The sequence below is a fragment of the Tympanuchus pallidicinctus genome, unplaced genomic scaffold (assembly GCF_026119805.1).
Source record: "Tympanuchus pallidicinctus isolate F22 unplaced genomic scaffold, pur_lepc_1.0 scaffold3, whole genome shotgun sequence".
Lineage (NCBI taxonomy): Eukaryota > Metazoa > Chordata > Aves > Galliformes > Phasianidae > Tympanuchus > Tympanuchus pallidicinctus.
In genome coordinates this window covers 2,957,406-2,984,040 of record NW_026294747.1, presented here as the reverse complement: position 1 = coordinate 2,984,040, position 26,635 = coordinate 2,957,406, and the positions used below count along the sequence as shown (strand labels likewise).

Here is a 26,635-nt window from a genome sequence, read left to right as displayed (position 1 = left end):
ATTAAAGGTGGTGCTCCTGCCTGCAGAGATGCAGGGTGAAGACAACACCTGAGATGGCATCCAGACCTCATTGGCTGACTACAAACACACCCATCATTTTGTTTGCCCTCATTCTCTACAGCACACATTTCATCTTTAGAAGTTGCTTTATTGGAGTGCAACAATCGTTTTGTCTTGGGTGAAGTTGCAAGTGAAACAACATGCCATGGTAAAGAGCCCCAAGCAGGTCTACACGACCTCACCACAGTTTTGTAGGGGACGCAAGGAAGTAAAAGAAGTCTGACCTGCAGCGAGCCCTGAGTGCTCCTGTGTTTCTGAGAGGCTGAGTCTGGAGTTACTTCTTGAAACAAAGATACGTTTTGGTTACAGCCAGAGGAAAATGAGGAGAAAGGTGTGAATGCCATCACCCCTGCGGCTGCAGGGTTTTGGAAGAAATCAGCACTGCAGAGACACCTAAATAAGGATAACATTGCGTTTCCCAGTGACTGCTTCTTGCTCAGAATCCACTCTTCCTTTCTGTTGAATAACCTTGTTCTCTTATCTGTGCTTAAAGCAGCCAGGTAGTCAGAGGTTCTTGAGGTACTTCAGGCTGAGCCTCCTGGCCTGGAGCAGACACCCACAGAGCCCTGTGCTTTCACAGGGAATTGAAATTAAGAATTTGCATTGGAATTAAGAAATAACACAAGGTGGGTACCTACGAAGCACTGTACTCTTCAGTTATTGACCAGCATCTATGTGATGCTAGCTTATCACCGACAAGCTTCGGTCAAACCAGGAGATACGTCCCCACAGCCTTCAGTCCCCAGCTCAAGGAGCACAAACGGAGCCGTGTGCTCACCGGACACCTAGAAGGCCCACGCCCCGAGGGGCGAAGGTCTGCCTGAACCCAAGGACGCGTCCGGGAGCTCGAGGGAACAACGGAGCGGCCGCTGTGGGCGAGCACCTGGCCGGCTCCTGAAGCACAGCAGCGCGAGCAGCACCAGCTTCGGCTGGCGCAGAGCGGGCGCGACTGGCGGTCCCGAGGTGGGCGATGCCTCACCGCGGCCGCTGGGGGGAGCGGCGGGAGGCACGCAGCCCCGCCCTCCGCTCGCCCCTTCCAGCGCCGCCAGCCAGCCAACGCACCGCGAGCCGATTGGCCGGGGCGCCTCCCCTCTCCGCCGGCGGCTCCGCGCTTCCGGTTCAAACCGCAGCGGCGCGGGGCGGTATTGCCGCTGCCGGTCTGTCCGAGGTCCGAGACGGGCGGCGGCCGCCGAATGTTTAAACCGGATCCCGGAAGCGCTCCGCCCGCCGGCGGGGCCGGGCCGTTGGGCGTGGTCCGGCAGGCGGGGCGGGCCGGCGGCCCACTCGTCCCGCGCGGGGCCAGGCCGTGCCGAGCGGTGGCGGCCGTTGCTGAGGCCGGGGGCGCAGATGGACATCGGAGAGAAGGTACCGCGGCCGGGCCCGCCGCGCTCCGGCGCCGCTCTGAGGCTCGGCAGCGCTCGTTCGGCTCTGCCCTTCCCGTCTCCTCTCTTCTCTCCGCAGGAGAATCAGCCCCGGGGGTCGCTGCGAACTGCCCGGAAGCAGGCGGAGGCTCGCAGCGCGCCCTGGCCGAGCTGCAGCCAGGCTGTCAGCCGTTCGCCACGCCCCCCAAGCCCGAGGAGGCCCTTCCCGGCGAGCCCTGGACGCCCACCGCCAACTTGAAGGTGCTGGTCAGCGGAGCCGGGGGCTGCAGGAACCCTCCTGCTGTTGCCAGGTACGCCCCGGCCGGCCGCCTCCGCGCGCTGCCCCTTTGGTTGTCGGCTTTTTCCGCTTTGCAGTGTTTTCCAGACCTAAAACTCGTTTCGTACACCTGTTGTAGCAGCGAGCTGGACTGGGTGATCTCCAGAGGTCTCTTCCAGTCTTTACAGTTCTGCCATCTCGCAGGGCCAGAGGAGAATGCCAGACTTTGTGCTGGCAGGGAAGCTCTGTAACGTGTTTATATTGACATATCTGTTGTAAAAACTTCTCAAATTCTTTTTCTGCGTAGGAGCACTTATCAGGAGATGAATATGAAATATTTCAACCGAGTCGCAAAGAGAAAGGCCTGGGATTGCTATGCCTTAAATTCCTGGCTCAGTATCCAGATTATCCCAGCGCTGTGGAGGACAACTACATTTACCTTGATGAAGTAGTCAAGGAGCTCAGTAAGTTGGTGTATATCCTACTGCATGTCCACCTATGCACAAGCTGATAAATCACCCTCCTGTTGTGCAGTACTGCTTCACTCCATAGAAGTCTGAATGCTTACTTTGTGCTCTCATTCACCTAAACCTTCAAACTCTTCTTTCTTACCTCAACTCTCTTAAACCACTGTAGTTTCTCCAGCAAGCTGAACTAATAAACTCAGAATTTTGCTTAATATTAAACATCTAAGTTATTGCAGATAACACAAATAAGCTGTTGGGATTTTCTGGCATAGAAATGATGGCAAAGATTAGCAGTTGATTGTTATGGCAGGAGCCAGCATTTCTGGCACCCAAACCTGCAGCTTCCTGTACATCACTACACCAAAGTAAGAAACTACTTTCTGCTGCCTTTGATAACTCAACTTTCTCGTTTTGCGTCACTTTTTTTGTATCTCACCAATCATCTGCCAAGATTCCAAATGCTGACATAAAGCTGAAGGTCTTCTTCTGTAAGAACGATGAAATTGCAATATTCTGCAGTTTGGGAAGCCAATATAAACCACACTGCTGTAACATTTTTTGAATCATTGTAGCAAATCCTATTTTTAGATTGTTAGACAAAAGAACATCCTGTTAGAAAATGCCTTACAAGCAAATTAAGAGGGGGAAGCATAGCAAACTCATCTTTTTTTCTGTGCAAACTGTATTTCAGGTAAATGGCAAAGACATTTTATGTGACTGAGATGCCATGTTAATCTTGCATTTCATTTCTGCAGATGTTAAACGTAGACGTATCTACAGGATTGTGAATGTGCTCAAGAGCCTCCTCATGGTGAGCCGTATTGCCAGAAACATATACATTTGGCATGGGCAGCATAACCTTGCCAAAATCCTGCAGACCTTGAAGAAAATTGGAGAAGAGAACAAGTACACAGAAAAAATTTGGATGATCTAGAAAAGAAAGTACGAGCACGAGTTTGAAGTGGATGGCAAAGGAAATGAAGAAGCAGCAAGATCTTTTGTCTCCAATGAGCATTCAGAAATATGTTCTGTGGAGCTCCCAGGAACCGAATTCTGTGCTGGTAAGGTTTCTCTGTATGCCAGGAATAACGTTGCTCCTGATTATAAATATGCGCATGGGGAAAAAAATGTATCAGTCTTTACGTTTAAAACGCTGCTGTCTGTCTGTGATGGGCGGAAGAACTCTGTGCTTTCTTTCAGTTGTCTTACCCATTTAATTCTTAAGAACACATTTTGGTTTTGAGAGTGCAAGAACAAGAAGGGCATCAGGTGATGTAACAAACATAGCCAAGTAGCAAGTTTGTTACCTATGGAAGCAATAGAAGCCAGAAGCCTAAATGACTCCATTAAATTTGATTTGTAGAAGACATGCTCACTGAGGAGTGTTACATACATTGCATAATCTGCAGTTAAGGAGTACAAATCAGATGATAGGAGAGCTATACAAGGCAATACATCACACTGTTTTGTACTTAGTCATGGCATTCACCTGACTTCCTGATGATCGCCATGTAGAAACTAGATTCTGGGCTCTGTGTCGGCCCTGCGTAGTTGCTGCTGACAAATTTCACAGAATCACAGAATAGCAGAATAAAAATGTTTGTAGCTGACATGTCACTTAATGCTTTAATCCTCTTTTCCTGTCTTCTGCAGCCTCTATAAACAGCCAGAAAGGCAAGTCTCTGCAAGTGCTGAGTCAGAAATTTGTGATGCTGCTTCTTGTATCAACACCTCAAATAGTAAGCCTTGAAGTTGCTGCTGAAATATTTATTGGAGAAGATCAGATAGAAGACTTAGATAAAAGCAAGTTTAACAGTAAGTAAAAGGCTGCTATTCCTGTCTGCTTCTTGATCGCTTTCTGAAATCAAGCGTAAGCTAAATGAGCAAATCCATTACAAGACTGTGCAGTGTAAAATGCCGTCATCTTGCCATGAAGGTATTTGAACCTCCAAAACCTCTTTGCACAGTTCTCACAGGGGCCCACCTGTGCATCACTGTTCAAACATGTCACGTAAGAGAAGTCTGGGAAATCTTTCCAACCTGAAGTAGGTTCTGCTTATTGGTAGTGATTTCCCAAGGAACCTGTCAAACATTTCGGCATCATTTCAGCAAAGGTGCCCCAGCAGCATGCAAATAAGTGTTCAGGTCACATTACTTACTCAAGGGAAACCTGAAGAGATACTGTAAAAGTCCTGCTAATAGCTTTAAACAGGTGAGGAAGTGAAACCCAATGTTGTAACTGCCAATTGTTTCTTCACTGTTTTACCCTGCTTTCAGTTCCCTGCACGTTTCCTCCTCTTCCTCTCCATTCAGATATAAAGGTACTTTGAGGTTTAGATTGGTGTATTCTAATAGGTGAGAATGTGCTTGCTCTTGAAGGATCAGTAATTCATCTTGCATTTCCCTGAAAATTTTACTCCTTTGGTTCTCAGGCAAACTCCTTTTCTATTTTTTATTCTTTTTTTGTGAATGCCACAAAAAAGTTGTGGTCTGTCATGTTATTTTATAATACAAATACACGTTCCACAAAATGGTGCTCATAAATGATGGCTTTTCCTTTCAAACACTAAAAATACATCATAACTTTTAAAATCAGATCAATGGTAACTTCTTATTAAAAATTGCTCTGCTTTATATGTGTTTATTTCAGCTAAAATCAAGAGGCTTTATGACACAGCGAACGTTCTCAGAAGCCTTAAGCTTATTGAGAAAGTCTATGTAACAGAGGAGAGAGGCAACAGAGGAGAGAGAAAACCAGCATTTAAATGGACAGGACCTGAAGTCCCACCCAGCACCGATGGTACGTATATGTACCACCTTCTTCTGTTTTGCTGATGATTGCAATTTCTTCCTTTTCTCTCCTAGAAAGCTGTTAACCAAAATACTGAGTAAAAGGGGCAGAAAGCCCGTGATGTTCACATCATTGCAGTTGGTTCTCAACAGTGCAGTGTTTCTCAGAGGAGCACATATAAGGCACACAGTATGTGTTCTTATACCTGCATTTCCATTTTTGCTGCTGCCCTGTACTTCAGTAGTTATAAGCCAGGCTCAAATAATTGCTTTTAACTACTGAATATATTTGTGATATATCTGAATTTACGTATGATATAAAACTCTTCTGTTTATTTGGTTTTATAGCTACAAAGCTTAAAACAACGTCAGCACCCTGCATCTCAGGTATTTCAGAATCTACCACTTCCAAGGAGCAACATTCAAAAAATCTTTTTCCTTCAAGAGTAAAGCAAAACTTCACTCAGCATCCATCCCTAATAAAGTTGGTTAGAAGTATAGAAAGTGACAGAAGGAAGATCCAATTCTCCTCCAACCAGTCCAGTTAAAATAAGCACAAGTATAGCTGAAAACTGTATTTGTCTCTCTTTCTAGTCGTGTTTTTCACTTGAATGTGGAGTCTTGTATTAAATATGCAGGCTTGCCTTCTGATAGAAGTGGATGAATGGATCTCCTGCTTACAACAACTATTGTTGGAAAAAAAGTCAGAAACAAACAAGATGGGGGAAATAAGTGTATGTTGTCTGTAAATCTTGATGCCTTAAGAGACTGATAACGAAAACAAATCTAAAATAACACATCTTCAGAGAATAAGCTCTGCAATTAGAAATAATAGTAGAAATAATGCAGTCTCGAGATTGAATTTCACTTAGAACAAAACTGATAGCAAAATGTTTTTGTTTTCTCCCTTGAAGCAGGTACAGATGAAAACGTATCAGTTTATACAAGTGAAATGTCTCAGCTTGCAGCAGTCCCTCGATATCAGCTGGAAGAGCCACCAAAGTAAGTCTGCACAAGTGTTGTGTTTGGAAGCTTTTTGTCACTGACTGTTAAATTTAATCTATGCTTATTTTGAGTTGGGCAGCAATCTGCAAGGACCTGAAACCTCTGGTGCTTTAGGCTGTTTTTTCACTTGGAGTTTTCTGTTCAGTTTAGCAAGACATACAAAGACAGCGTGAATTTGTAATGTAAAAAACATCTAGGGCATTCTGTATGAAAATACTAAAATACGTGTTTTGACTTCTTGTTTTAAGGAGACCAGAAGACATGAAAAATGATCCGTCAGGATCTGTTTTGGAGCACAGTCTGCCCTGGCCTGAGGCAGCTCCCAAGGCCAACACTCACACTGCTGCAACCCCTCCAAAGCCTCTTCTCATTCAGCCGTTAGGTGCCCTGCCTCCAAGCCACCAGTCAGCATCAGCAGTGATGCAACCTCAGCCTCCTTCTGGTGCCTCCTATGCAATGTATCTGCATCCTTCTCAAGCTGTGACAGCCTACAGCCCAAGTTTCATGTTGCAGCCTCTACCGCGTGCTAATGTGAAAGGAATTAAAAGTATTAATCCAAAAGCATTAAGTGAAATGACCAGCAAGGAAGGGGACAATTGCACAGCTGCAGCTGATCCAGGAAAAGCCATAGCAGCTAAAGAAAGACCAGTTATGGAATCTGAATCTTCATCAAAGAGCTGCCTTAAGAGGTCTCAGGCACTACAAGAGAGTAACTTGATTAAAAAGTGTAGAAGTAATATGGAAAGCCTTGATAATGCTGTGGTAAGTTAATTTCTGTCAGCCTGGTTTATAGCCTTGTGATGGTGTCATCTGTTTGTTTTCAAAGTGATTGAGGAACCTAGCAGATGTTGTCATATTTTTCCATTAACTAAAGAAGCCAAGTGACAAAGGAGTCATCTTGGCAGCTGATTTTTGTTGTAGAAATTGGTTTGGGTTTGTTACATAGAAAAAGTAATCTTGGTATTTTAAAACATCAGGCAGAATATACAGGACTCAGCACAATGTAAATCTTCAAAAACCCAGCCTGGAATCAGGCTGTATTTTCTCATTTTCCCCCTTTGCCCCTCCAATTTTTTATTTCTGAGAAGGTATGACTAAGAGTACAACTGTTGTCAAAAAGATACAATTCCTGAAAAGTTATTTCAGGACTTAATCTGTTTATATACAGATAATCTGTTTATATACAATGGTTCTGGTGTAGCTTCCTCATTTTTATATGAGGGTTCTTCTTGTTCTTGGCTGTAAAGGCGTTAGGAGGCAAAGTGGGCACACAAAACCTGCTGGACAGGGCATGTTTCCACATCCTGCTATCCTCTAGATGTATTTACCTAATGTTATACTTGGTTAAGAGATTTTAATATGACACACAAAGAGAACAAGAGGTTCAGATACACTTGATGCACATGAAGAAACTGGGTCTGGATCATCTTTCACTCCTCAGTTGCTGCATGCTTTAGTGTCTTTAAATTATTACGCTGCTTCAAATTGTGCTTGTCAAAACTGCCATGAAATGGTACCAGAGGGTTATGGCAATGTGTGGCATTGAAACATTGACCACCTGCCAGCTTTGAAGGAGCAAGAGGGGATAACGTGGAACTGGTTCTCTTACTGACTCAAACCGAGAATCAGAAGAAACTCTGCTTTTCTGATTTATAAAACATATGGCTATCATAGTACGTTTGTAATTAAGAATGTCATTTTTCTTACAGTGCCTGCTGGCTTTTTTCACGTGCGTTTTCTTTTAAAGGGAGAACCCCCTAAACACCAAAGACCACCCTCCGTTGGCTCACAAACCAATCACGAAACGGACAACTTCCAGGAATAAAAACAGAACAGATTTGAAACACTTGATCAGAGCGGGGCAGGTTGTTCTGAGCAGCACAAAAGAGAACGTGCTCCAGAAGATGAGAACAGAACCGAAACTAAACAAGATGCACCTGTGGCATTTGCCAGTCCTGCTCATGAGGTGAGCTTTGCCACACAGCACAGCATTTTTTCCTGCTACCTGGGAAAACACCACGTGAAAGAATGCAAAATAAACAAAACTGAATAACTACGCGTATATAGATGTGCCTTTAGTTGGATTATTATACAGCATGTTTTAGAAAAAACAACAGCAATCAGCTTAAAGCAAGACTCTGCTGAAGCGACTTTCAGGCTTTGACTGGGATGAAGATCGCTAAGTAGATGAAAGCAATACTGAGATCTCATACGGTTCCAGACTGTTACTTCTTTTAGTTTAGAATACTAACATTTAGTTTACGATACTTTGATGTACAACAGAACTGCAGTGAAACTCACCACAGTTCTCACTTATTGTTACAGTGAACTTGCAAATCACAAACAGTTCTACTGTCAAAAACAGAGCTTACAAGTGCCAAAGGATTGCCTTCCGATATTTGCCATGAGAGAAAACACAATCTAGGAGTGAGGTGACACAATTACTAAGCCCAGGTATTTATTAAAAAAAAAAAAACAACACATGAGGATTTCTTTTGCCTAGCTGAATTGCACTGCGTTAATTGCATATAGGTCTGCAGTTCCTCTCTAGCATATAATCTGGGAATGAATCTGGGTGATTTGTGTGGATGAGGACAGCCTTGTTTTGGAGCATGGCTTTGAATCGACTGAGTCCAATTTTCAGATGGCAGCCAGTATGGAATACTGAGCCCTGGGGATATGAGGAATATAGAATAAGAAAGTGGCAAGGGGAATGTGATTTTGAAGAAAAACTTATTTTTTTCTTACACCTTTGGAGTAACTGTGTATTGTCTTTTTCTTTTTCAGACCTTTTTTCCATCTGGCTACTTCATTCCTCTTACTCAGTGCACTCACCATAGCAATAATGCAGGTCTTCCCAATAGAGAGAATGCTGGGCTACGTTCATTGCAGCACACTGCTACCCAAAGTTTACCCACTGCAGGTGAGTACTGAATGAAATATGCACACAGATGCCAGGTTTGAAGGATTGTGAGCCAGATTCGTCCTACCAGGGCTGTGAAATCACAATGCAAGGTCTCTAGTTTCAATTTTCAATCCTTACAGCGTTTTTTTTTTTTCTGTTTTAGGTGCCATTCCAATGATGACATCTGAACAGAAAGCACATTCCAGCTTTTCACACATCCTTGAACATCATGCTGTCACCAACTTCTGTAGCTGCTGCACCTGTACTGAACAACTCCGATCTCAATTCTAGCAACACCAGCTCTGTCCCAAATCCAAGTGCTTCACTCCTGAACGTTACACTGCAACGTGCACGACTAATACCTGCTGGTGTGCAGTTCCTGCAAATCCTGTTCTTTAGCATATCCCAATCCCATCAAGAACAGAAGGCAGTAAACATAGCTCAGAAAACATGACCTTATAAGAAGAAAAAGTAAGAAACAATATATTACAACTGCTTAACCATAGGTTGAGTGGGAAAGAATGGTGTAGTAATTCCTTAAGCAGGCAAAACTTTAAAATGAACACTTTTTCAATTTTTATTCATCATCCAGCACTGCCTTCCAAAAAAAGTGACAACTAGCAATAGCAGAATAGAATTGAGAGGTTAGAAAGGAAGAAAAAGTATCTTACTTGTTGAGAAAGTGGAGCCAGCTGGAGGAACTGATGGATGACAAGGTGTGAAGAGCCTCTGAGAGGATGTTGGATGGATATGAAATGACAAGCGCTTATAAACTGTTTATTGCCTTATCTTTCCTCAGTATCCTCCTAATTTGCTCTCAGCTCCTATTTGTATAATGCTGTATTGCCTACAGTTTGTATTAAAAAAGGAGATAGGAGGAGATAATAGAAATAAACTGATTTCTCATAATGTAGATATAGATAAAGATATATATGGATATGTAGATGCAGAGCAAGTAAAAGGAGGATACTCTTCTCCACAGAGAGCTGATAGATTTCTGAATTTGAGGAAGAAGTGTGTTTGCTAACATTCTGCAGAAACCTACAGCAAGAACTGACTACTTTTTCTTAACTGAAAGTTAGCTTTCCCTTTTCTTTTAGCCTATTGTGCTAAAGGAACCCCCGGAGCCTCAGACGACGACAGAAAACTTTTTCCACACACCAGGAGAGCCGAACACAGTGCCTGTGCTGCCTGCAAACTCACCGAATCACAGAATTGTAGGGGCTGGAAGGGACCTCCAGAGCTCATCGAGTCCAACCCCCTGCCAAAGCAGGTTCCCTACAGCAGGTCGCACAGGTCAGCATCCAGGCAGGTCTGGAACATCTCCAGAGAAGGAGACTCCACTACCTCCCTGGGCAGCCTGTTCCAGTGCTCCGTCACCTCACTGTAAAGAAGTTCTTGCGCACACTGGTGCAGAACTTCCTATGCTGCAGTTTCCAGCCGTTTCCCCTTGTCCTGTCTCCACTCACCACTGAAAACAGTCTGGCCTCGCCATTCTGCCCCCCACACCTTAGATATTTATAGACCTGGATCAGGTCCCCTCTCAGTCTCCTTTTCTCAAGGCTGAACAGACCCAGTTCACTCAGCCTTTCCTCATAGCAGAGATGCTCCAGGCCCTTTGCCATTTTTGTGGCCCTCATGTGGCACTGATACAATCTATCAAGGGACCTCATGTATTCCTCAATGAAAACTTGAAGTCTCAGAAAACTGATCTTTGGATATTGAGTGACTGACTGTTTTAGCAGGCGTAATTACTGATAATACACTGCACACAATGAGCTCTACACTGGACAAGGTGTGTTTTGGATGTGAATTGACAAGACAACAATGCTGGAATTGCCTGAATGCTTTAGAGTTAAAACTGGCTTTACTGAGAAAGTTAGGGCTAAGTATTTTTACACAAGGCTTACCTAAAGTGTTATAGCAACTGAGTTTTGTATCTCATGTCTTGTGTTGCTTTTCTGCTATGCAAAGTAAGCTGAAATTGTCTTTGTACAGAAAGGTACAGTCTATCAGTACATGTTTTGCACAAAGAAAGTACTGTTTTATTTTGTTTTACCATATACTGTTATATTTTGTTTTACTAAAAGGCCAGAGTTAGAATTTATCTTGCTCCTATGTCCAGTGTTCCTCTTCTGTAAAGTTAGTTCAAAAAAGTCTTCAACAACAAAAAAATTGCATGTAAGTTAAGAAATATTTATGTTATATTGTAAAAGCTATTTGTTCAGACAAATTACAAACATTTTGGCTTTGTTTTTGTTTAATGAAATTAAATTACTGGAGTTGTGTAATACAGTGTACAGTAGTAGTTTTTTGTTGGGGTGTTTTTGGTCAGAGAAGGACTCTGAAGAAGGGGAAAATGGTATTTAATCAGCAAGGGGCATGAACACTTGATCTTGCTTTCTGAATGAGAGATACTGTCAGATAGGGTATAAGGCCTGGAATCCAGCAGGAGGGAGGACAACTTCTTCTGGATGACCCCACACTCATTAGTGACAAGTAAAAGTGGTGAAAGAAACTGTGGGGAAAAAAAGAAGACCACACTACAATCAACTTAGAACTCTGGAAAGCCCATTTATAACCATAAAAATAAGCTAACTTAATTACATGAAATGCAGTGGCGTTTGAGCTTGTTTTGCCACCAAAGAAAGTCACAAACTAAAAGAAGCATCTTGCTCTGCAAATACTTAAACTCACAGGGGCTAAATACAAACATAGACACACACACACATAAATATTGATAAACATTTTTAATTATTTTGGTAAATTATTTTTGGCAATGTGACTATGACTAAGCTCTCATTTCAGGATTCTTACGTTCCACATCCAAGCAACACTCCAGCAACTACTGAGCTTTCATCTTTATTTATGATCCATTAGGCTGCATTCAGGAATGTGCTGTAGGTGTCATCTGAGGGGCTGCATTGTTGTCCACCTACTCACAAGTGGACACAAGGGAACAAAATGCCAGGCTTTTGTCAGCAGCTATTTTCAGCTTGGCGATAGCAATGGCATTGCTCAGATCCCCAAAGCCCTCTCTCCTTCCCCTCCCCTCCCCGCCTATAGGGCCAGCAGCAGCAGCCCCTGCATTTAAAGAGCACAGGAATCCCTCCAGTTCAATCCTTTGAGGCATAAGAGAAGAGGGAGGAACACCAAGCTACGCTGTAAGTACAGCACGTGGGATTCTGCTAGCATTTGATATAAGGGTTTGGGTCTTTTTCCCATCAGGGGGTAGAAACAGCATGAATGTGTACAAAATACTGCGCCCGAGCTCAGCTGTGATGGCTTAGACTTGGTACAGGAACACAGGCAGGAGAGAATGATGTGGAAGGAAAAGCTGATAGAACAGCATTAGGTTTGGACAAAGGAATGGCACCTTTGTGCAGCAGGACATCATTTCCCAAAGCCATGAATCGTGCTGGGGGAGAAAGGGTTGGGTTTTTAGAGTTTTTGTTTGTTAAGTCACAACTAAATATTTGGTTCCAACATCAGGACATCCTGATTTTTGGGGATGCCAGCTTGCATTTCTCCAAAAGCATGCATCAAGGAAGCATTGAGCAGAACTTCGTATTACTATGCAAAAAGCAGTAACAGATCGTTGGGAACGATATAGACAAAATCAGAATCTTCAGCCAGGAGTGTTGGCTTCCTTCAGTCAGTTTTGCCCACTCCATACCACATCACTTAAAACCTCTTGCTTCCAAAGGGTTTGCAGAACCCTCATTTTCCCATGTTGGCAAGGAAGATGTCACCCCTTTACCCTCATGGTGTGGATGAGGTGAGCAGCACTGTGGGGGAGCAAGATGACAGGCAGCCACAGGATGAGACAGCAGCAGCAATTAAATACCAGGATCACATTGTGACCCACTGACGCTTCCCACAGACAGCTATTGGGATAAGAAATTTCAGTGTGGTCTTACACAGCAGTTTAATTTGATATTATTGTTGTCTGTTACATAAGGAATGATTATTTTCATACTTATAATTGATTCAGGCCAAACATCTCACACTAGGACTACAGCAGAGCTGCAGCACGCATCCCAGAATGCTCACAGAAAGGTTTTACTGTGACTTCTTCCTCCTATGGCTTCCCATCAGTTGATGCCAAAGCAGGATGGAAAATGTGTGTGCATGCCCTGTCATGTTACTATAATTAGCTGAGGAGCAGTTGTTCTTCTGAGAGGTCTAACCACAGCCCACAACAGCACAAGGCTCACTATCAAGCGCTATCAGCCTTTCCAAGGCTACTTCTTTTTCCTCCTAAATGATGCAGTGAGAATTAGTTTCCAACAAGGATTCTTTTGTCACAGTTTCAGAGACACTGCAGCTCTGAAGGGCACAGCCCATCACCAGAGGTGCAAACCACTCTCCTCCAGGACAGGAGGCTGCTCCAGCTGTGCAGGACCACCACGCAGCCCAATTTCAAAGAAAACACTGCAAAGGGAAAAACCTTTGACTTTTCAATCATAAAACTGATCTTCCCCTCTCATTTTAAAATGGTTGAAGCATTATTTTGATTGTTTTAAAGGAAAAAATGCTACTGATAGAAACACACTTTAAAAAAAAAAAAAAGGAAAAAAGGATACAAAATGGTAGAATGAGATAAGATTTGACCCTAGTGAAATATTTATCGCTGTTCCTTTCCACTCCCCCATTTAAAAGAAATGGGAAAAAGACTTCGACAGTGCTATTTCACAAAAACATTCCTGAGGAAGAAGAAAACAAATTTGTAATCCATTCCTTCCATACAGTTACCTCAGCTACATCCCATTTCTGCTTCTGACTCGTTACACTGCAGATAAGCACAGCTCAAGGCAAGCTGGGGTTTTCTCTCCCATGCATCACTAGTGCTTCATAGCTGTAAGAGCAGCAAGGAAACTGACTGATAGTCTGAAACAGCTTAATGGCATGGCTGTTCTACAGCAGCTAAGGTCAGATTGAGCTGAGATGGTTCCATCACAAAAATGAGAGGCTGCACCTTGCTGCACAATGACATTGTGCTGCCTACCACAGGTAACAGGGTGAGGCTGCACTAATAACCAGAATGCCAAGGAGGATATACTTGGAGATGCTTATATCTTGACCATCAGTGTTTGATAACAGTGCAGATGTGCCCACCTTGCTGTGCTATAGTCCTGCCTTCCTTCTGTTGGATAGTGATGCCTTTTGCTGCAATTGCACAATCAGTTGGGTTAGTAGCCAGAACTAGCTCGAGGTTAAGCTTGTGGAGCTGGCAGACAGAAAACGTTTCTTTCTGAAAACCAGCAGATGCAGCACAGAAGTCATCAAGATCATGACAGACAGGACATCGGTGTCCTGTGTACACAGTAAGACCGTGGGTAAAACTCAGGCTGTTTTCAGTAACTGCTATCACATTACTATCATGACAAACTCCACTCTTTTACATTGCATCACAGGAAGGCTTGATTCAGCATTCAAAATCCTTTTCTTAATTAAGTACATCCAGTGGTGGGTTTAATCAAATCCAAATGGGACCAGCAGACTTTGAAAGACCTATAATAAGAAAGTGACTGGTTTTCCAAGAAGGACAGAGGTGGCTCGAGCCAGGAGCTTCAACAGCCTGATAACAGGACGTGCAGATGACCAGATGACGTCCCAGACTTTCCAGAAACAGTGACTCAAATAAGAAAACAGAAGGGCAAACCGTAGATTGTAGCTGCTCCAGCTGCATGATAGCACAATCATCAGGGGCACTTACAGAGCACAGTCTGGTGACCTATGCTCAGCTCCTGGCTCTGACACTGCCCTGAGACACATGACCTTGGGCAAGTCACTCCCATAGCCATTGGAATAGGAAGCACAACTCCCTTTCTCTCAGACGTTTAGATTTCTAACAAATGACAAATGAAAGCCCCAGTCACTACTTTATGACAGCTGTGCATCAGAGGTCTTGAAGCTCACTGACCAACTTGGTTCTATTACAGTGTCCTCAGTAATAATGTCGTGTTGTTCAGCTTCATGGTGGAATTGGTTCAGATATTAACTCGATGGTGTGCACAAATTGACTCACATTGACAGAGAAAATTGCCGTTATAAACATCACTGAGAATGCTCAATGACAGTCTGCAAGTATCATGGTACAATTCACATGAGCAGATCCTAGCTAGGGTTTACCTGGCAATAGCAGTTCAAGGGAAATAAGTAAATAAATATCACTTTTTCTATTGGATTTACTCACTGAGTTTGATTTTCTAGGTACCATAAACCATAAATCTTCACATACCAGGATGCCTAACTGGGGAGGTGGAGCCAAATGCGGTGCCTGTGAAAAGACAGTGTACCATGCTGAGGAAATTCAGTGCAATGGAAGGAGTTTTCACAAGACGTGCTTCCTCTGCAGTAAGTGCAAAGTTAAAGCCATGTAATTCAGCTATTTCCACCACAGCTAGTATACTTCCTTTGGTACTCCTTGCATTCAAGAAGATTCGCAATGAAGATGCTCACACTTTCTCAACCTGTTTGCTCATTGTACATTTAGAGCAGGTCTTAAGACAGCTCAAGCAGTGTAAAGGATGGTAGAAACAACCAGCACCAGAGCAAACTTCAGAGAGGGAAGATTTGTGAGGTTCATGCATCTTACCACTGAGAAAGCTCAAAGCAGAGAGCAGGCACACACTAACCATCCTTCCTGGAGAACAGCACAGTGAGACTGACTCTGGGCTGACACTCTCTAGGAACCTTAGAGATCCTATTTGGCCAGAGAAAATACTCCTACCATACACTGCTATGTTTATGGTACTGCCTTTGACACAAGAGAGGGGACAAAGGGAGGGAGCCAAGACTTAACTAAGTTTGTTCAGCTGCAGTGTTTTAATTAAAACTGACTCTAAAAAGTCAGTTTTGAGGGCTCCTCATCTGTAAGGATAACTGGTTGAACCTCAGAGGCAACACTTACTAAAGAAAAAAACCTGTGTCACATTCCTTAAGCAACTGAAGGACATAAAACAACCATAACTTCTCGATAGCATCATCCAGTTTTCTGAAAGGCCAGTCTGCCACTCCTCATCAGTTCTCAATAACCCTTTCCCCCTGAGCCACATCTCTCTCAGGATCCTGGCTTCTCCTTTGTGAAGCACACACTAGATGTTTTTTGTTAGGGACACCAGAGTGCTACCTTTTGTCCCACGAGGCAGCACGCTACAAGTTTCAAGCCAAAAAGCCTTCAAGAACTTAACCAGTGCTCTTGAGACAGAAGTCAGTCTTATTAGGGGACATTACTTTTATGGATCATCCCCCAAAATATCATTTCACACAGAAAAGTTATCTCTATCAACAATATCTCTCACCACCATCTGCAAGCACCTCCAACCCACATTCCAGATATTCCCATTTCACTTACTCTTCCCCACACACCTCTGATGTTGGGCAGGCATCTTTCTCTGTGGATGAGCTTGCACTAGAAAAATAAGCAAGAAGGCACCATCAGTTCAACCCCACTCATCCTCAGTGAAGAGAATAAACAATTTGCTGAGGACTAAAGATAGCTAAATGCTTTGCAGACACTCTGAATGCAAACACGATAATTATTAGAAAATCTTGAATTGACACATGCTTTATTCAGTGATACTAAGGTATATGAAAGGAAAAGTCAAATGAGTAGACTCTTGTCTAATAAAAATAAACAGCTGTTCTGTTGGGTCATAGTTAATGATATTTCCCTCCCATATAAATTCTCAGGCACCTAATACTGGAACAAGTTTAAGCTTCCTTTTTGATATAAATGATCTTTTCTAAATGGCTTGTGATAAATACCACACACTCATTAGGTCTACTGCTTTTGTTTTTTTCCCCATTGGACCCCTGAGTGTGAACTAACTCATCAAAAGGTCAGATACTTAAAAAAAAAAAGTAATCCCAGCAGAATTTTAGGTCAAAAAATGAAGGATGCAGCAAAGCATGGGTGGTAACAGGTATGTTAATTGGCTTTCTTTTTCCTTGATTCATAAACACTAGCCACCAGCTTTGGACTGGATCCTTCAGCATCACATACCATGTTCACAGGCTTTTTAGTGAGTCAATTACGGGATTTTATTTCTCAGCACACACAAAAAAATGATATTCTCTACACCTGATCTCAGGTACAAAACCAAAATCAATTTAATTGAGATTATATTGTATTTGACCCACTAAAACAAACAGCTTTTTCAAGACAACCTGTTGGCACAGCAAGAAACTGACGAGCTGAATGATACAATCATGTCCCTAACTTCACCTCACGGACATGTAAAGAGCTTCTTTCCAGTCAACCTTAGTTCCCATACAGCCTGCAGTTTGCCCACCTTGTTTCCCTGCCAGGTTTTGCTTACAGCGCAGCCGTGATGGACATTTGGCAGGATTTCATGCCACAAACCTGAAAGCCCTCAGTGCCTGCTATCTGCTGGCAGGTGACAGGTCCCAAAGCTATTTCAACAATAGCACTTCAAGGGCTTTTGCTCCATCTGTTGTGGTGAATTGATACTCTACCCCTACAGTGACAGGAATAGAAACACTTTACTGCTAGAGTTTCCATCATCCCCTAACTCCCTCAGCAAACATAATTATCATCTCAAAGCTGAAGAGACAGCACCACAAAGTGATCGAGTTTGCACATTTACAGAAGCCCCTCATTTTAATTAAAGAGCTCCATGCAAATTGCATTCCCCTCTACACAGTACTGTGATAGAAGTAAAGCTGCACTGGTTCCAATATTGCCTTAGATCCTTAAATTCTGACTTGAGTGAACTTCCAACTGTTTTCCATAGTTGTGCATTTCACAGGTTGGTGTTACATCACTCTCACAATTTATTTCCCAAGCTATCAGCACCCCTCAGTGGCACACACGCTTATTCAAAGAATAGGAGAACACTTTCCCTTTTACCACCCCCCTCCCATCCCTACCGATCACTGTTGATGCAGTGACTGATTTGTAAACAGTGCTACTTTTTTAGAGCATGCTACAGAACCCTGACTTTCTGTAGGCACTGGTCACTGAAAGCCTCATCTCTCTTGATGGGGTGGGGGCTGCCACGTACTCAGCTTCCAAAACAGCACAGTGTATGCAGCCACCAAACACATGAAGAATGTCATTATTATTTTTTCCCATTTGTTATCATCTCGGTTTCCAGGCGTAAGCAGCAAGGAGATGCACTTGCTGGTAACAGAACTCCACTCATTGAAGGCTGATCAGGTTTCAGATCTGCAAAGCGCCCAAGAGAACTTAGAGACTAACCTGCCTTCCATACCCATCTGAGGAGAACCAGAGGACACGAGAGTGGCCTTAGCAATGTCTGTTGGCTTCAAGTGCCATCTGTGCCTCTCTGATAAAGGACACATGCCTACCAAGATCCCAGGCAAGCAGCTGCTAGCATTCCAGGACTTTAAGTCCATTCAAGCAGAGGCTAGATTTAAAGCAGTGACACAGAGGGTACAACTTGTACTCCGCTAAGTGCATGGCACTGCCACGGCACGTTCTGTCCCCAGGTCCTCAGGACCTTTTCTGGTGAGGTAAGCCACAAAGCATTTCTCCGCAACAAGAACAACAAAGAGGGCATTCCTTGTGGTCTCAGAATTTCCAACACCAGAACCTTGTCATTCTAGACATCTAATGGAGCTGAAACCATCAGGTGTTCGGGGTCGCTTTTCCCCATGGCACTACAGCCCAAAGAAATGCAACTACATAAATGAAGAGTGCCCTGCTTGATTCTGACTGACCTCCACATAAAACTTCACTGGGTTGCTGCAGACAGTGCACTAACGTTCCTTCCTCTCCTACAGTTTTGAAGATAAACAAAAATCAGCAACAACTGTAATTATTCTGACCCACATTCATTCATACTGGAATATGCAGATGTTTCATCACGCCCCTCTTCCTTTCTGTAGTGGCTTGCAGGAAGGCTCTGGACAGCACCACAGTGGCAGCTCACGAATCTGAAATCTACTGCAAAACTTGCTATGGGAGAAAATACGGCCCCAAAGGTGTTGGCTTTGGGCAAGGAGCTGGATGTCTCAGCACTGACACCGGGGACCATCTGGGCCTAAACCTGCAACAGTGAGTCCAACCCTACATAGAATCATAGAATCATAGAATCACCAAGGTTGGAAAAGACCTAAAAGATCATCCAGTCCAACCGTTCACCTATTCCCAATAGCTCCTACTAAACCATGTCCCTCAATACAACATCCAGTCTTTCCTTGAACACCCCCAGGGTCGGTGACTCCACCACCTCCCTGGGCAGTCCGTTCCAGTGCCTGACCACCCTTTCTGAAAAGTAATACTTCCTCATGTCCAGCCTGAATCTCCCCTGCCGTAGCTTGAAGCCATTCCCCCTGGTCCTATCACTAATGACACGAGAGAAGAGGCCGACCCCCAGCTCACTACAACCTCCCTTCAGGAAGTTATAGAGAGCAATGAGGTCTCCCCTGAGCCTCCTCTTCTCCAGGCTGAACATTCCCAGCTCCTTCAGCCTCTCCTCATATGGCCTGTGTTCCAGACCCCTCACCAGCTTTGTTGCCCTCCTTTGAACACGTTCCAGGGCCTCAATATCTTTCTTGCAGTGAGGGGCCCAAAACTGGACACAGTACTCGAGGTGTGGCCTCACCAGTGCTGAATACAGGGGAAAACCGGCAGCACCATGTGGCTGTCTGATGCTACCTGTCACTCAGGGCTATTTCAGGTGTTCTGCTCTGCTCTCCCACCAACATGTAGCACAAGTAGCAGAGCAGAATCTCCCACAACCTTTCCTTGGTGGACATGGTAATTTACCAGTTTTCAGTTGTGATTTGCCACTGTGCTGGTACACAGTGGTAAAACCACATTCACCACAGAACACAAGGATGTTCTTCACTCCATCAGAATTAAGATACAGCTAGGTTTTACTATTAGAGAAAGAACAACACCACCACCACACACCGTTAACCCTCCTCTCAACAGAGAAATAATGTTTTTAAACCCTCCCTGTGGCTTGTACAACTCTTACAAACACATGGAGGACATGACTGAACAAAGGCATTCCCTTGAGATACCATCTTCAAACAGCTTCAGCTGCATGTAATTATACCTGACAGTACATTTTTGTAGTATTTTTCTATTCTCAAATCTGTACATTTCAAAGCCAACATTTTCTGCTGGTATCACTGTAAAGAAACCAATTAGCAAATGTGCTGTGCAGGAAATAAAATCTGAACTGCTGTATTGAATTGTACCCCTTGTAAAATACACACCCACTCTGGGCAGAGTTCTGTATCGAGAGCTGCAACATCCTGGTGACTTAATGACCTGTTGCAGTCCACCAGTCTGGTAATTCTAAAGTAGTTCTGTGAATGACTAAGCCAGCACAAAGACATAAGCCACAGGGTCCAGAAATACAAAACAAAGCCAATTGTCTGATGCTTTTGACTTCAGAACAGCTACGAGCCCTGTCAAAATCTTGCAGCAACAGAAACAAACAAACAAAAAAACACAACCACGTGCAAAATCTAGAGTTTTTTTCCCCTCCCTTCCTCTTTCAAGATCTCTTCTATACTGATACTAGCAGCAAGAGTGGAGGTCCTCTGCTTGTTTTTCCTCATTGGCCTCTCAATAGAACAGAATTCACTTTTCATGATAGCAGTTGTCAGCTTCATGCGCTGAGTCCAAAATGGGCAATAACAGCGGGTGCAGCATTCATTTTTTAACTATGTAACATGGAGTGCAATATAACAGGTCTTTTTGAACCAACATGATTTTCTGATTCTGTGACCCTTCCTTTCCACGCTGGACTTGATAACCTTAGTGGTCTTTTCCAACCTTAATGATTCCATGCCCTTAACCAGTAAGAATGTTTCTACCCCTTACAAAACAAAACAAAAAATGAAACAACAGCCACAAAAATCAAATTTCTAGAGTGAAGATAACATTTTGAGCAATGCTTTATAACACAGAAAACTTCCGTTTTAGAGGCTCACCAAAGTCTGCTCGCCCTTCTACACCAACTAATCCTTCAAAGTTTGCCAAAAAGATCGTTGATGTGGATAAATGCCCCCGGTGCGGCAAATCGGTGTATGCTGCAGAGAAGATAATGGGAGGAGGAAAAGTAAGTAGTTACTAAAGCACTAGGAAAAAAAAAAAAAACAACCAAATTTTTTTTCATGGTGATTAGCTAGAGCTAATCAATCCTTGAAGATTTTTACCTGGTGTTGATAAAGAAAATATAGGGTTGAATAAGCAAAATGTCTAACATACTGACTTGATTTTTTGCCACAAGCCTTCTTCAACATTCTGCATCTTGTCAAGGTCTGAGGGACAACTCTTCCCTTTCAGCTTCCACTGTCATCCTACTCACACCTCTTGGGATAGTTATAATTCAAATATATACCTGCATTTGCCACTACAAATTAGTTAAAGAGATTCCATGACTAGAAAAAACCAGCACTGTGCGATATATGCTGGCCTTCTGCTCTAGGAACTCTCACTCATTGTCTCCACGCACGAAGGATGTGGCCAATGAGAGCACTATCTATAGCTCTCTGATTTTTACCAGTCCTCCATCAACAAGAAGCTCACTAGGTAAGATATTAAAGCGGGATAATAATTTGAAAAACTAATCTAAAAGTACTAAAATTGTAAGTCATAAAGCCAAGAAGACAATTTTAATCTCTTCATGCAACAAAAAGCAACAGCTGTTTCTTGCATCTGCTAGCTGTGCATCTTCTGTAGCATAACAACAAATTGTCTTCATTCCCTCAGCCTTGGCATAAAACGTGCTTCCGCTGTGCTATTTGTGGAAAGAGTTTAGAGTCTACAAATGTTACAGACAAAGACGGAGAGCTCTACTGTAAAGGTAAGAATTGTTCCTTGTAGACCCATATTACCATCGTGATTTACCTTGTTGCATGCTTAATAACAAAGATACAGACAGATCTTTAAAGATCATGGTCCTAGTTGGTTTTCCTGCCACTAGACTTCAAAAGTGATGCTTCCCCTATACTTTAATAACACAGAAGATGAACGCATTCATGCTGAATTACACACAGATGTTCTCCTCAGATCAATAAATCTTGCAGATTTCTTGGAAAGAGCTCCAGGAGATATGCTAAGTTTTTATATCCTAGGCTGAACTATTGAGAATCCTAGAGAATGCTGAAATTGGGCACAATTTGACAACAGCAAGAGATCAAACAAATGTAATTGGAGAAATACGCTGACCACTACTAATATAGGGCAGTTGTGATAAATAAGTATGAGCATACTTGGCAATAGAGTCACAATGGATTGCCCAAGCAATCATAGAAAGTCACCTGCTCCACACTCTTGTTCTTCTAACATCCTTTGAACATCTCTGATGCTCAGTCTGCATGGACAGAAGACCATATTTAAATAAATTGTTATTCAAATTTTAAATACATACTTTTCCAACTTCTTTTTCAGAAACTCAGATGCAACACGTTTAATTCAAATATTTTTCATTACTAGAATTTCTTGACACTTTTGAGAAAGACCACCTCAGGTTTCCTTCTTTGTACTAACTTACCTTTGGAATGAGTACCAAATCCAAAAGCCACTTGGGCAAGCATTCAGAATACTCTTGACCCTTTTCTTTCTTTTGCAGTTTGCTACGCAAAGAATTTTGGTCCCAAAGGAATTGGTTTTGGTGGCCTCACTCAAGTGGAAAAGAAAGAATGTGAGTGAAAAGGAGTGGATGCAACAGAGTCAACCTGCTGCTGATCTCAGCAGAAAATAGGTGTCAAGTAAAACAAAATCATCACCTACTGCTTATAACCTAGGACATTCATTAAGTAATTTCCATCATGCAGGAAAAACTCACAAGCTTGTACCTTAACAAATTCTTAGAACAGCTTAAGAAAGGTACACTGATCAAATCAGATTCACGTTTACCATAAAAGTGAATAGTGACAAGAACTTCTGTTCATGAAACACTGTTGCTCCTTACACTAGTATTTACCACAGTTCAGACTCAGAACTTGAGGAGTCAGCACACTGTCCCATTCAGACATACCTTATGAAGCACAAGGGTCAGAATCTAATGATCTAGGCCAGTTTCCTCCTAGCGTTTTGAAGATTTCAATGTTATTTCGACTAATGCAGAGTAGACATCATTCACTTGGACACATAGTTTAGAAGAACTTGAAGTTCACAGCCTTCTGAAGAAAAAGCAAGTTTTCTTAGAATACAGTGTTTCAGTTTTGTTATTGTACATTTTTCAAGCTAAATAAAGCACTCATTTTGCTTCACATTTTTGTTTACTTCAATTTGCTTGTGCTTTATGTCCCACGGTGCCACAACTACTGCATTTCAGGGGGAAGATGATACCTCCCATTCCTTACCTGCAAGAACTCTGTCTCATTACACTGCTTTATTCTGCACTGTCAGTTCTAGACAGCATTGAACTTTGGTTTTCTGATCTCAATCTGCTTCCCTGCCAGTTTTTATTATGAAGTATTTTGACTCCCAACACACTGCCCAGCCTGCCACGCTGGAACGATGCTGCAGCCTTCGCATCTTGTGAACATGACTGGTGTGGCAGCTGTTATAGATCTGTGCATGCCGGGGAGAATAGTTGTCTTTTCCATACATGCTAATACTTTCTATCATCTCCTTATCAATTTCCAGAAGCTAACAGGGCATACGCACAAGCAAAACGTAAGGCAAACAGGCTTTCACTTATGGCTTTGTGCTTACCTGTTCTTAAACACTTCCCTGCTCATATATCTCACAAATCTGTTTCAACCTGTAAAATATTCTTAGAAGCATTAAAATTTCTATTTTGTCACAAGTAAAACACCCAAATACAGAGCGTCATTAGGTTGTGTTCACAATCTAAGATAACCACTTACAGGCCAATTTTGATATTGAACTTCCCCGTTCATTTTTCAAATGCAATTTTATTATTTGCAAAATAATACAAAGGGCGCTAACAAAGTCTCCAAATTCTGCCCTAAAAACAACCCTTTGAGGAAGTATATTTAGTGTCACCTTTTCAAATAAAATTTCAAAAAGTGTCAGCTCATGCTGTACATAAAGAGGCACAGTAATTGTTTCATACCCGCACCTGCTGTCCCTTACACAAGAAAGTTTTAATATTAAGAACAATAAAAAAATAAAAACAAGCAGATTTTGGAAGAATATAAAAATTAACAAAACATCCAGTTTTATTTCTCACACAGCTCAGCAGCTTTAGAAATCAAGCAAGAATTCATACACAGCAAACGTTTTTCTTCTTTATCACGTGAACGTTGTATTGCTTGGTCCTGCCAACTCCACTGGGTTTGACCATAACAAAACATCTGCATTGAAAGAAGTCTGCAAGACTGAAAAATGAGAAATACTCATTAATAAACCTACAGAAGACAACAGCAGGCATTAACAATACGTGATCCCTAGGGAAGCAGTAGTTAAGGGATAAAGCTGTCGGCAAAGACAGCTCTAAGAGAAGAAACACAACAACGTTCTATTCATCATTACTCCTCTGTTGACATTTTTTAACCTGCGTCACATTTAATAGGGATAGAAGATGGAGTTCAACTCAAATATTTGCAGTTAACGCTAAGGAAGATTTCATCTGCTAGCACATGAGGAAATTAAGATTTTTAGTATAACAGGGAAACTTTGGTAGTAATTTCTTTATGAAGCTAAAAGAATTCAGAAAGGGCTGGTTCGTAACAAAGTTCCCCCCCTAGATCTAAAGAACAGAAAGAGAGAAATCCACAAACCTCACAGACAGAGCCATCCCAACCAGCAGAAAGAGAAGCAGGCATCCTTTCAAAAGCCAGGAATCAGAACTCAAGTTCATTACGTATCCTATGGCCCACATCAGTCAAGCAAGATGCCAGCAGCAGGAACAGCTGTTAAAATGATCACTGTTAAAATCTGACAGAATATTCAAGCAGGATTTATTCCAATATATACACTTAATATAAGAACGAATGCTGAGTGACTCAAGATAGGGAACAAAGTGACACATCAAAACACAGGGGATAAGGAGGCAGGGAAAACAACAACGGGGGGGGGGCGAATGGGGGGAACAAACACCCAAAGAACAGGAAGGTGCTTCTAAAACATTTCATTTTTGAGTGTCCAGGTTTGGAAGCCTAGAAGATCCTGTTGTCAGAACGGAGGTAAGTTACAGATTATTCTGAACACGGAACGCTGAAGCTTTCCTTCCATTAGTGACATTACCTCGTATTTCTCCATCATTCTCAGTAACCTGTCATTCCTTCTGCTTCTCATTCTTCCTTCCTCCATTAACATATAAACGACAAAGCGATTCTGAGTTTGAATTGCAAGGTCAAGCGCTGTCTCTCCCTTTAACAACAAAGTTCATTTGGTTATGCACTTAACACATCAATGTCTTCCTTTGTAACAGGCACAAGAAATGAACTGAACTAAAACAAGAACTTATTGGCTTCTTCCCCAAACCCACCATTTTTCTTTAAGGCAAAGTTCTAACACGCTTCATCCGGTGCTCTGTAGTTCTAAAGACTGATAGTTGCAATCAACTGCGCGCACACGAATCACTTGCTGAACTGTCTCTCCTAAGCTGAAACACTAAACAGCCTTTCAGAACATGACAAGCTTACTGAATATGATCCCTTACTGAAAGGGAGCTTTCTTGTTTATGTTAACTTTTTAAAACCAAACAGTAACATTCTAGGAGTCATATATTCAAAAAAAAGCAAAACAACTAGCAGATGGAAAAGCCGTGCAGCTGAACACACAAACCAGAATCACTACACTATACAAGCATCTCTATGGGAATCAACAGTTTCAACGTTAATAGTTCTTCCTGCCAGATTTTACAAGTCTTAGGACTCAGACTTTCACGTGACGTGCACTTCTGAGTGTGAGCCCTTGAGGAAGGGCTCAGGATAGAGAACTGTCTGCAGAGGTCAGGGGACAAGCCGGCAAGATTTCTCAAATACGGCTGTGAAGGAGATCACAAGTTACCTTTCCAAACTGATTTTTCTAAAATGATGATTCAAGTCTCAGTACAACATTGTGGCTTTCTGAGCAGCAGTCACACGTGGCAGCTGGATAAAAAGTCTTCCACCGGCCTCTTGTAGACCAAGCATGCCCTCTAAGCCTCTGGCCTCTGTCTCCTGATACCAGCTGCTTCATTCTTACTGAGCCAACACACTTCTAACTCCATCGATTCTTCGCCAAAATCTGGCTTCGTTTGGCATTTCAGGGTGTAGCTGTACAAAGCAAAAGAGAAGGAGAATAATCGTTTAATTGTATTTCAAAACTAGCGTTTAACAATTTTGAATGAGGAGAAGCACTTCATTTGGAAGTACTCCGCTGGCGTTCACACTCACATGACTGAGAAAACAGCCCAGGACGAAGTCAGATGAGAGCTGTGCACACCGAAATCCAACAGTGGTATCTTTACAGCCGCCCGGCGCCCGAGGAAGGGCCGCTCCCGCCCGGACGAGCCCGGTACAGAGACGCCTCGGTGCAGAGATGCACGGAGCGCTACTCCGAGCTCCCCCTTTCCAGGGCCACCCGGCCTCCGCCGCGAACCGGCACCGCAGAGCCGGGCCAAAAGCGAGCGGGACGCCCACCGGCTGCACGGAGCGCGGCGCGGCGCTTCGCTTTCGAACTTCGCTGCCGGAACGCTCGCTTCCGGCCCAGAGAGAGAAGGAGCCAATCACCGCCGCGGCGGAACCGGAACTGCGGCGGTCACGCGATGCGTGACGGGAGGAAGGTGGAGATGGAAGGCAGGGCTGTGCCGCTCGGCGCCATGTTAGGTGGGTCTCCGACTCCACTGCGGCGCCG

At 43.1% G+C, this 26,635-nt stretch overlaps 2 protein-coding genes and 1 long non-coding RNA gene across 3 annotated transcripts; 2 read left to right on the top strand and 1 right to left on the bottom strand.

Annotated features, from left to right (window-relative positions):
* Positions 1–379: 379 nt before the first annotated feature.
* Positions 380–11,156, top strand: E2F8 (E2F transcription factor 8). Its single transcript, XM_052695464.1, is given in 19 exon segments — positions 380–391; positions 850–1,561; positions 1,564–1,692; positions 1,695–1,732; positions 2,006–2,162; positions 2,921–3,226; positions 3,819–3,980; positions 4,816–4,965; positions 5,304–5,479; positions 5,481–5,514; positions 5,870–5,957; positions 6,209–6,722; positions 7,708–7,926; positions 8,748–8,883; positions 9,029–9,062; positions 9,064–9,239; positions 9,242–9,336; positions 9,966–10,068; positions 10,506–11,156. Coding segments are annotated over 19 exon segments (3,312 nt in total). The 3' UTR covers positions 10,577–11,156.
* A 743-nt stretch (positions 11,157–11,899) lies between these two features.
* Positions 11,900–23,096, top strand: CSRP3 (cysteine and glycine rich protein 3). Its single transcript, XM_052695691.1, has 6 exons — positions 11,900–12,029; positions 15,082–15,225; positions 18,745–18,913; positions 20,801–20,936; positions 21,590–21,683; positions 22,452–23,096. Exons 2-6 carry the CDS (start codon positions 15,114–15,116, stop codon positions 22,529–22,531), a joined length of 591 nt encoding a protein of 196 aa, XP_052551651.1. The 5' UTR covers positions 11,900–12,029; positions 15,082–15,113; the 3' UTR covers positions 22,532–23,096.
* A 1,459-nt stretch (positions 23,097–24,555) lies between these two features.
* Positions 24,556–26,419, bottom strand: LOC128086762 (uncharacterized). The gene is made up of 4 exons (XR_008209523.1): positions 26,176–26,419; positions 25,808–26,055; positions 25,040–25,165; positions 24,556–24,705 (listed from the first exon to the last, which is right to left on the bottom strand). It is a non-coding gene; the product is annotated as an uncharacterized LOC128086762 (long non-coding RNA).
* Between the last annotated feature and the right edge of the window lie 216 nt (positions 26,420–26,635).

Coding starts and splice junctions, on each gene's coding strand:
- CSRP3 (XM_052695691.1), top strand. CDS start 15,114: ATGCCTAACTGGGGAGGTGGAGCCAAATGCGGTGCCTGTGAAAAGACA. Junction 15,226..18,744: donor CAAGACGTGCTTCCTCTGCA/GTAAGTGCAAAG, acceptor TCCTTTCTGTAG/TGGCTTGCAGGAAGGCTCTG. Junction 20,937..21,589: donor AGATAATGGGAGGAGGAAAA/GTAAGTAGTTAC, acceptor TCATTCCCTCAG/CCTTGGCATAAAACGTGCTT.